The 10,937-nt window shown below is 43.1% G+C and overlaps 2 protein-coding genes across 2 annotated transcripts in view; one reads left to right on the plus strand and one right to left on the minus strand.

Annotated features, from left to right (window-relative positions):
- The window catches only part of SARC_07454 (hypothetical protein), a 9,667-nt gene extending 1,757 nt beyond the window's left edge, over nucleotides 1-7,910 (plus strand). Inside the window, exons 2-12 of the mRNA XM_014298602.1 lie at nucleotides 252-399; nucleotides 1,240-1,559; nucleotides 1,948-2,107; nucleotides 2,897-3,040; nucleotides 3,682-3,954; nucleotides 4,128-4,277; nucleotides 4,755-4,994; nucleotides 5,464-5,832; nucleotides 6,318-6,417; nucleotides 7,105-7,304; nucleotides 7,545-7,910. Coding sequence (XP_014154077.1) covers nucleotides 252-399; nucleotides 1,240-1,559; nucleotides 1,948-2,107; nucleotides 2,897-3,040; nucleotides 3,682-3,954; nucleotides 4,128-4,277; nucleotides 4,755-4,994; nucleotides 5,464-5,832; nucleotides 6,318-6,417; nucleotides 7,105-7,304; nucleotides 7,545-7,757 — 2,317 coding nt within the window. The 3' untranslated portion in view covers nucleotides 7,758-7,910. The remainder of the gene's footprint in view (nucleotides 1-251; nucleotides 400-1,239; nucleotides 1,560-1,947; nucleotides 2,108-2,896; nucleotides 3,041-3,681; nucleotides 3,955-4,127; nucleotides 4,278-4,754; nucleotides 4,995-5,463; nucleotides 5,833-6,317; nucleotides 6,418-7,104; nucleotides 7,305-7,544) is intronic.
- A 679-nt stretch (nucleotides 7,911-8,589) lies between these two features.
- SARC_07455 (hypothetical protein) lies at nucleotides 8,590-9,662 on the minus strand. The gene has a single exon (XM_014298603.1). It carries the CDS (start codon nucleotides 9,634-9,636, stop codon nucleotides 8,686-8,688), a length of 951 nt encoding a protein of 316 aa, XP_014154078.1. The 5' UTR covers nucleotides 9,637-9,662; the 3' UTR covers nucleotides 8,590-8,685.
- Between the last annotated feature and the right edge of the window lie 1,275 nt (nucleotides 9,663-10,937).

The raw sequence follows: 10,937 nt of genomic DNA on the forward strand, positions 1-10,937 counted from the left end.
ATACCTGTGCATCTCTACGCATTTATATATATATATACGTCGGCGCTATTTTACATTTGGTTGTTGCCGCGTATTAGTACCACGAACCTACAATCACTCCGGAGCAGCCCCGCCTGTGTTTCTCTACCACTGGCAACCACCACATACGACACCTGTTTGTTCACCTCTGTATACTCTTGCCTGTCTTTCGTCCTCATCACACAACCCGTTGACACGGCTTGGCCACATGACTCTCCGTGTTATTCGAGCAGAAATGTCATCGGCCTTACTGAAGATATCACAACCGAGAAGTGCCGGCAGAATATTAAGAAAGAGCTTAAGGGCTGGCAGGTGGATGCTGTGTTGCACGATGGTGCTCCCAATGTTGGTACCGCCTGGGTCCAAGATGCTTTCTCTCAGGTGTGTTCTATTTATAGCGGACCAATCAGGAATAAATGTTTAAGGGTGTACGTGTGCCTGCACATGCGGTGTCCTTGGTGTACGTGTGGATGTAACCCCCTCTTAAGAACAAAACGAGTGTGTATTCAAGGGTGTGTTGCATTCGCATCTGAAGTGGAACCGATATGTACAGGCGCGTATAGCTAGTGCCAAGCGTCATCGATGTATGTATGAATCAAACGTCGATATAGGGCAGAGTGCCCTCCTGTTTGTGTACTAAGGACATTCACACAGGCTTACAACGTGCGCTTAAATGTGCGTTGTACTAAGGACATTTACACAGGCTTACAACGTGCGCTTATATGTGCGTTGTACTAAAGACATTCACACAGGCTTACAACGTGCGCTTATACGTGCGTTGTACTAAGGACATTTACACAGGCTTACAACGTGCGCTTATATGTGCGTTGTACTAAAGACATTCACACAGGCTTACAACGTGCGCTTATATGTGCGTTTCGTATACCTATCCACTGCCTGCCACATGTGTGTACAAAATGCCGACAAGCACCCGAAGTTGTACCCGCGGCATAGCTGTACTAAGTGTCCAAATCGGAGTTTGTCTGACCTCACGACGCTATACACAGGTGTATATTTGTGTGTTACTAGTCTATGGTTAAGAACCCGAACCCCCAAACACTCATAAAGAATCACGTGGAGTGTATATATTCACATGTAGGGATATGCGCTGCTTCATCTCAACACCGCAGGGACTGCACAGGTGCGCATCTGTTTCAACGGCAGTAAAAATGTCTCACGGACTTGCTTTCCTCGTTATTTGTCCTCTACCGATTAAAACAGGTCGAGTTGGCCCTGAAATCGCTTCAACTGGCAACCGAATTCCTCAAACCCGGAGGCTGGTTTGTGTCCAAGGTGTTCAGATCGGGCGATTACTTTGCCTTCATGTGGGTACTGAACCAACTGTTCGAAAAAGTGCACGCCACCAAGCCACCGAGTTCCCGTAATGTATCTGCGGAGATCTTTGTGGTGTGCAAAGGGTACAAGGCACCCGATAAGATGGATCCACGCCTGTTGGACCCGAAGTACGTTTTCGAAAACGTAGAGAACAAGAAGAAGGTGGATTTGTTTTCCGCGAAGACAAAGAAAGCACAGGCCGCTGGGTATGTAAAGACGTGTATAGTATATATTACTCGGTCAGGGCCGGTGGGGATTGTAAGATATTTATATATATATATAAATGCCATGAAGGTGTACATGTGGATTTTTTTGCATATGCACCTCGCTTTCTATCCGTTTATTGACATGCACGTACAAGGCTCTGTACAGTCTCATCAGGCACACATTGTGCTTGATATACACATACGTTACCAACCACGTATTTACATCTATACAAACGTATATAAACAAATATATATACTTGGAAGTATGTATCTATTTTCGTATATATATAGGGCTTTACTGACGTAAAGCACGTAGCCAGTCACTCATTCATATACGATTGTACATATACCAACTGACCTCGTGTGTTTTACCTCGGTATGCTCCCAGTTACGACGATAATATCACGCAACACACCAAGAAGTGTGCGTCCCAGTTTGTTCACTGCGAGGATCCGATGCTGTTTCTGGTGCAGACCTCACAGATCGCATTCGACGACCAACAGGAAGACGACGTGCGGTTCAAGAAGCACGTGGCCACAACCCAAGAGGTGTGTGGCTGCCATCCGTGACTTGAGCTTGTATTCTAATACTTTTGCTGCGTGTGTATTTGTACGTGCATGTGTATGAGCCTGTACAACGTACTGCATGCCTGCGTTTAGACGTTGTGAATGTGTGTTCTGTGTCTTGTGTGACCGTCGCAGATCACATCTGGTGATCAGCAGGCGAGTGGCTGTGCGATCGAAGAGCTCCTGCCGTGTGGCACGAGTATATCAATTCATATAAGTACTACGTCTGTATGTGACGGGTCTGCATATGTATATATTGCCCACTCCCTTACACTGCACTGGTCATATATGTAGCTTGGTATTTGTTTTGTGTGGATACGTCTGCTACAGACGTTTGGCTTGCGCACTGTCTACGCCAGCAGCAAGATATTGTGCGCTCTAATCAGGACATGACCACAGGTCAACGTAGTGTGTCGCATGCAGGTGTCTGAATGAATCTCGCGGTTACCATATCACACTATCGTACTAGACAAAGTTAAATTCTTATCATAAGACTAAGTTTTACCCTACCATAACCCTAACCTATTACACAAAGTTCAATTTTCAGATACACGTGACAGTGCAGTCTTGCACATTCGGTTGGGTTGTCCATGAATCATCCAATCCCTTACACACCAACAATAATCATTCCGATAGTCTCACAAGTTGAACTTACAGTGGTCTCGCATTTTGTTCCTCCAACCTCTGGAAGATCTGTTTGGGGGAGGGTTGAGGAAGATATCAAGTTTCTGTTTATCCTTACAGTATCTTGTTTTATATTTATATTCGTAGGTACACCTGTGCATGGAAGATCTGAAGGTCTTGGGCAAAAAGGATCTGAAGCTTCTGCTCAAATGGCGCACGCAGATGCGCAAGGTGTGGAGGGATGAACACCCCGACGCTCCTGTACCCGGCCAGACTGTGGACATTACAGAGGTGGGTGAATATCTCTTGAAGGCCATGATATATATGAATGTACTCTGTCATATATATAGATATATGTGGATTGTTTACACATTGACTTATGTGTATACAATATTATTTAAATGTCTTGCTGATTGGGTGTGCGTGCATGTTAAGTATGAGTGTACGCGTTGTGTACAACGCCCATTGCATATACTAACGCTGACTGTCGAGTGATCCAGCATTCAATGTCCTTAATCCAATGAGACTGTAATGTACAACGACAAGTACAGTATCGTTAATATTATATTGTCTATATTCTTGTATGTATATATATATGTATACAGAGGTTGATGGCTATCGTTGATATAGTCTACGTGATCATATCTTCTATCAAATTACCCCTTGAACATACAACTACGTACGTGTTCATCCCATCAACAAACCTCAACTTTGGGTCACATATCTCTATGTACTTTATAAAAACCCACGAACGCGAATCTAATACAACTGCACACTTAAGTAACGTGTGCCTCCCAACTCTAGGCACTCAATGCGGGTACACCTGCATACATATAGTCCACCACTCGTTTCTACCCCATCGATGCACATACAACAGTAAATCCCAAGTTATGTATACCTAACTTATGTCTGCCTACTATCTCTACCCCCAGGACGCGGACGACGCCGACGCCGCGGACGACGATGGGGTGGAGATGACCACTGAAGAAGCAGAAACACTCGAGATAGAAGACATGATCGCCGAGGCTAAAGAGAGTGAAAAGCGCGACACTAAGGCTAAACGCCGCAAGACACACCGGCTAGAGGCCAAACAGAAGGAGCGGCTGGCGCTGCACATGGACCTGCCCGGAGACACATTCGATACACAGGAGGACGCGACGCTGTTCGGTATCAAGACGCTCAAGAACGCGAAGAATCTGGAGCAGGTGGGTGGGTATTGTACTTATCTATTGATTGATTGATTATTTTTCGTAATAGGACTGAATGTCCCGGTTTTGTCTGTTCTGGTTCGCCATTGACAAATACGGTGTGGCTTGCAGGCGTGTGCTTTTTATCTGTGCTCATGTATATACTCGTTTTTTTGTTTTTGTTTTTTTAGGTGGGTAACAATGTAACCCTGCCTGATATCCTGGGAGATAGTGAGGATGACTGGAGTGATGACTCAGAGGCGAGTGACAGCTACACTGACAACTCGGACTACGATAGTGAAGACGAGGAGGAAGCCAAGTACAAGCGCAAGCGAGAGGCGGTATGTGTATATATGCTTATGTTCAATTTGTATTTGTATATGTATGTATATATATATAGTTGTATATAGCGCAGAGTCATGCACGCTCATCTATATATATATATTCAGCTGTCTGCGTGTGAATTTCTGAACTGTACATCTTTTTCTCTCTTGTGATTATGTATTTCATAGGCCCCCATGTATCCTCTCACCATTGCCCCCGTATACGACATTCATGCTATATATGTGTGTATGTGTTTGTTGTTTCTGTCTGTCTGTGTATTCGTACATGTTGTGCGCACATAGTCCTCCATACACGGGCCATACCTCACAGGAGCTCGAAAAAAGGTTCTTCGACCACAGAGCCCGCCACATATTTGGAGGCCATTGTGTACATATATATCGGTATTGTATATACCACGATATAGTAGTTCACTATATATGTGTGTGTGTGTGTGTATTCTCACATAAACCTCTCAACATGCCCACCACCCACAGGAACTCGAAGAGATGTTCTTGGACCACAGAGCTCGCCACCTACCGGGTGGTCGTGCGTCGGCTAAGCTGGACGCTAGAGCGGCTCGCAAGGAGAAGAGAAACGGCAAAGAGGAGGAGGTAGTGTTGGGCGAAGAAATGAACACGGAACAGATTGTGACAGAGGTGCAGGCTAGAAACCCTTTGTTGGTGGATATGGATGACAGGAGCTCGGATATGAAGACGGAGATGTGGTTCCAGCAGGTGTGTGAGTGGGGTATCTGTAGATGTGGACGTGCACGTACTCGTGTGCATGTGTTTGTGTCTGTATATAGATGGATGCGTATATTGTTCAGTGTTCTATTACAAGGATATTGCAGGTCAGAGCTATGTATATATATGTGTGTGTACGGGACAGGCTTGTACTTGCCCAGTTTTAGTCTGATGTGGGATCATTTGTCGCATCCTACACGTCTGACGAATATGCATGTGTATGTATAATATATATATATGCGTATGTATGTAAGTTGGTTGTGTTTCATGCATTAGAATACGAACTTGTGATATGGCCTCGGATGCTTACGGGCGTTCGTACCTATACCAAAAAAATAGCTCGTATTCTCGTAATATATATGTTATAAATGTAGATTTGTGCTTAAAAACGTGTATAAAAGTTTGTTTTGTATTGTTGTATATACGTATTCACTGTATATGCGTACTCGTTTTTGAACAGGATGCCTTTGCGGACATCCTCAACGAGGGCGATGACGAGGAGGCGGAGATCTCCGCGCTTGCCACAGTCGCTGAGAAGACCAGAAAACGTAAACAGGATGCAGAAAACGTAAACGAACCCGCCGCCGAAGCCGGCACTGCGACAGCGGCTCAGAACAAAAAGCAGAAACTGGCGCGCGAGGCAAATGGCGGCGACTTCGAAGCCGTAGCGGAGGAGGAATATGTAACAGACAGTGAGAGTGACTACGACGATAGCGAGGATGAAAACGTAGACGGAGAGCCTACGTATACGGGTGGGGTGGCGCCAAAGGACTCGCGCGCACTTAACGCCGAGGGATTGGCTTTAGGAACACTCTTGCTGAACAAGAAGGTGTTTGTGTGAGCACGTGTACGTGTTGGATTGTATTGCACCTTTTATATGAATACAGCTATCGATAGGTGTTGTCGAAGGTACAGGTGTTGAGTGCTTATTTCGAGTACTTCGTATATGCATGTCATAATCTCAGCACACTGTATGTTATGCTTGTAGCGTCTGAGGTAAGCGTAGGATGTATGAAACAATGTGTTCCCGTCTGTGCGTATATAACTTTATCTCACCCGCTCTGCACGTATCCGCACACCTCGGGCAGTACGCATACATAGGAATTAAAGTCTTCGTATGTATATATATCTTGTACACATACATAGGAATTAAAGTCTTCGTATGTATATATATTGTACTCATCTCTAGCTGTGAAGTGTATATGCAGTTGAGCCTAGTCAAACACACTAGTGATTCTAAATATGGTAGACACCTATCCAATGATATGGATCTCTCAAATTCGTCTGTATCTCTCTCTACCCACTACTAAAAAGTCGCGTAATGAGCTGATTGATGACTCTTACAATCGTTACAACCGTGGAGAGGAGCATCTGCCCAACTGGTTCATGGACCACGAGAAGAAATTCCAGACAGGTGAGTGTTTGCACACGACATATCTACCGTATGTGTCCCAGTTGTACGTGTAAGCGTCTTGTGTACAGGTACTGTATTGATTATACAGTTAGCGAAGTTGTTTTTATTTCAAACCTCACTTAGTTGCATCCTCGTGATATGTGTTTCTCGGAAGTTGCACGAATCTGCTGACGAGCAATCCTCACTGTCGCGATGGTCTCTAATCTGACCGATATATTTGACCCGGTGTATATGTGCATAGATTAACAAGCTTTCTACCATACACCTTACTCAGTCCTCCCATTGAATTGTACAACCCCGTAGCGTATTCGTCCGTTGTACATATCCAGCTCAAAGCTCCGGACGCAGTCCCCGCCTCTTCTCACCCGTCACACCCATACATCATCTCTCTTGTTGTGTGTCTCTGCGGTGTTTTAACCCCCTTCGGGAGGCATAAGCATCTCAAGTAGTCGTTGCATTTGTATGTTCTCGTCACATCCATACATCATCTCTCTTGTTGTGTGTCTCTGCGGTGTTTTAAACCCCTTCAGGAGGCTTAAGCATCTCAAGTAGTCGTTGCATTTGTAATTTGTATGTTCTCGTCACATCCATATATCATCTCTCTTGTGGTGTGTCTCTGCGGTGTTTTAAACCCCTACGGGAGGCTTAAGCATCTCAAGTAGTCGTTGCATTTCTATTTGCTCTTAGGTCCCCAACAACCCATTCCGAAGGACATGCTGGCGTACTACAAAGACCGTCTAAAGGAAGTCAACGCTCGACCAATCAAAAAGGTCGCCGAGGCTCGGGCGCGTAAGAAGATGAAGTCCGAAAAGAAAACCGACGCCATCAAGCGCAAGATGGAGGGAGTGGCCAACTCCGATATGGGAGCGGTTCAGAAGGGCAAAGAGGTGGGTCTTGTCGTACGCGTGTGCTTGCTGCCAGGAATCGCATGCGAGTTTAGTGCTGTATATGGACTATTCAAACTACGCTCACGTATAGGCAACTGTGGATGGGTGTAACTGTACCGGCTTTATGTTTGTGTTTCTACACGTGCACACGCGTGTAGTTTCAAGTTCACTCCTCTTCCCTACCTACTGTTGTGACGTTTCCTCCGTTGCTCAAACCAATATGCATTCACGCACACGCAGTTGGAGAAACTACTGCGTAAGGCTGATAAGAAATCGGGTCGCCGAGACGCGCCCCAAATTATCGTAGCCAATAAGACAACCGGAAAAGGTCGCCCGACGGGTGTGAAGGGTAGGTATAAGGTGCTAGATAAGCGTATGAAGAGTGATCTAAGAGGTGAGAAGAAGGCTGCTGATAGGAAGGCGGGCAAGAAACCCAAGAAGAAAAGATATTAAGTATGTATGTGCGAGATAGGTATGCATTGAGGATTACCGGAGAGATAAGATAAGGAGATATGTGCAAGACAATGAATATATTAAAACCAAAATTAGCATGTTTTTTTACACCTTATAAAAACGACAAAAAAACATGCTATGTGTACGTTACGGACTCGAGCGAGGCTAATTTGCTTTTATCGTGCTATGTGTACGTTAAAGACTCGAGCGAGGCTAATTTGCGTAAACTGTAATATGTATGACAAGAAACTACAAATTTATGATACACGTTCAACCCGGCCTTCTGGATATATCGTGCTTCGTAAACCAGATGTAAATATTGCAACTAATATGGTCACAAAGATATAAGGCCATGCCATACTCCAAGGTGATTTACATTTTGTGCTTGTTTATGATTTGTGTATAAATATGCTTCTGTATGTATGGAGAAATATATGTAAATATTTGCTAAATATATTTATTTATATATATATATGTATACTCTATACATATATTTACATATATATATATATGTATGTATATATATATATATATATATACTCATATATATATATATATATTCATATATATACATATATATATATGTGTGTGTATGTATGTATGTATATATATATATTTATATAGATATATATATATATATCACCATACGCCGAAGTGTCGTTGATATGAACACTCGTGGGTCTTCTATGGGTATTGGGTTTCGATGGCAAATAGCCAAATGCGCGAGACTGCTAGGAGAAAAATACTACTGATCGTTACGGCTCATACATGTGTCGTTGTCCCAGCAAAGGCAGCATGACAATTGTTGGAATTAAACAAAATGTTTCCAGGTCTTACTTTCTCGCAATTTTAATGAACACTGTCGAGAGTACTAATTTATAATATGATTTCTGGCTAAGCGCAAGTATCCTGGCTTCATTTGTCGTGCTCAAACGATACCAGCTGTGAGTCTGAACCCTTTAAAGTCTATTTGTGTGTCATAGACGGGAGCGTAGTCCGAACTACCTCCACCAAAAAAGGTGCTGAAGTACATACCAGATAATGGTACTGACTTGTCGATTCGATATCCCAAGGAATTTTCTGACATGACTAGTCTATCATTGTGATATAGGTTCCAAAACCCGTCTTGGTTGCCGTCGGTGTTCATCCACACCTGCATCTTAATCTTGTTCCACTGTCCCTTGCGGAATGAAAACGACGCACGATTCATGGAGCAATGGGTCATCTCGTCGCAAGTGGTGCCTGCTGAATAACCGGAGCACTTGTTGCAAAAGCTGTTTCTTTGTAGGGACATCGGTAGATAAAGATATGCCTCACCATCACCATTTTCCCTCCACATAAGCCGCGTACTGAAACAATCACTTCCAGTGGCTTTATGGCCACCACTACACGTCCTATCGCCCCCATGCATACCTGGAAGTTTTCCTCCCTTCGCAAAATCAAAATTCTCGTCAAAATAAACCTCATACTCCAGTGTAGCGGCTACTAGCTCCCACAGAGACTCTAGTTGCGTTGTGTAAAATTGTGACCCTGACCCCTCTTGATCCCCGCCATAAGTCCCTGCTAAAATTGGCACCTGCATGATTTTTTCCGACGAATCTATGCGATTGCGTGCTATAATATTGTGATTTGTTTTCTGGGGTGTGCACTGAGAACTAGCATGTATGGCACCAAAGCACCCATCTTTTTTGGCGGCGAATATAGTATACATATCTGGAGCATCACCAGTTGATAAGAAGTCGAAGTTAATTACGTCGAACATTTCTAGTGCTCCATACCCCTCTATAACGCTATCGCTACGTTGTTCGAGGTCCAAGTCAGGTCGTGCCATGACCAACCCCATTAAATAAGCAGTTGTAAATAGCTGATTCATCAGCATTTTACGTATTTCTAAAAACCACGAACTTTTATCTTTGTGTAGGCTGAAGCAGGTTGCTTTACATATATATATTTATTTATGTTTTTGGTTGCTTTACATTTATTTCTGTATTTTATTTTATTTTAAATATTTATTTACAATATCGGCAGCGTTTCACACATTTGCGTGTGTGCCCCTATCAAAAAGTTTTTATCAACGGCAAAAAGAAAATTGCCAGAGGTTCAGATTACCAAAAATGCTCTTGATTGCATTCATCAATGTATCTTCTTTTCTGATTTCTACGTGTCATATTGGTGGGTGAATTTTAAAAAACGGTATTCTAACAGGCGGACCACTGACCAGCGTCCAGACTCCAGACTCCAGACTCCAGACTCCAGACTCCAGACTCCAGACTCCAGAGCCCAGTCCAGACAAAGTGTCCAGTACCAAATGTGTGAAAGTATGCAGTATGTTATATGAAAGCTTTTTGGTCTCTCGTAATATTAAAATTTGAAACGTATGATAAATACACGTGTAAAACATGTGTCATACATTCATGTCAGAGCATCCTCATCATCATCAATCAATCAATGTGCCTTTATATATGTGAGTTCGACGCCTCGGCCTTGTTGTAGGCTTGTTGTGAGGATCGAACGTTGAAGTCCGAGGCCGAAAGGCGAAAGTTTGTACTGAACTCAAGTGAACTGCTGATTCCTGATCCGGCTGGCATCTTTTCAGTTTTTTTTTTCAAATAAATAACACTGTATCACTATCCGTTCTCATTTCTCAGTCACGTTAAATACACGTAAATATGTATTGCCGTTAATGTTTTTCAAAAAAACCAAAATCAATATTCTGTCTGATTTTATTTTATTTTAACAAAAAGAAGGCTACATACACATGATTTGAATTTTGGGGTTGTTGCATAAATATATTTGGTTTTTCTTTTCCAAACTACCAAAAATAAGAAACGAATGCACGACGCTGGTCGCCCGCCCGTTCGCCGGTGTGATGCCCTCTGGATTTGAGTCTGCTCTAAATTTACGATGTCGTCGGAAGTAACCTGATTTCTGCTCGAGACCCTAATCCAGAGGGCCGTGCAATATTTACATGTATGTACAATCCAAGATTCCAACACGATTTTTTTTAAATATTTACAAGAGACTGAAGTGAAGACTGACAACTAAATAGAGAGAGAAAGAGAGACTCGACAAAAAATTATTATTTAAATATCACCCATGCAGTCAACTTCAACAGTCAAATTTTTTTTTAAATAGATACTGTTAACTGTATTTACATGAGATTTGTTAAGACTGCGACCA

The sequence above is a fragment of the Sphaeroforma arctica genome, assembly GCF_001186125.1.
Source record: "Sphaeroforma arctica JP610 unplaced genomic scaffold supercont1.592, whole genome shotgun sequence".
Taxonomy (NCBI): Eukaryota; class Ichthyosporea; order Ichthyophonida; genus Sphaeroforma; species Sphaeroforma arctica.

Excerpts from the sequence above, each read along its gene's own strand:
- SARC_07455 (XM_014298603.1), bottom strand. The coding sequence starts at position 9,636 with ATGCTGATGAATCAGCTATTTACAACTGCTTATTTAATGGGGTTGGTC.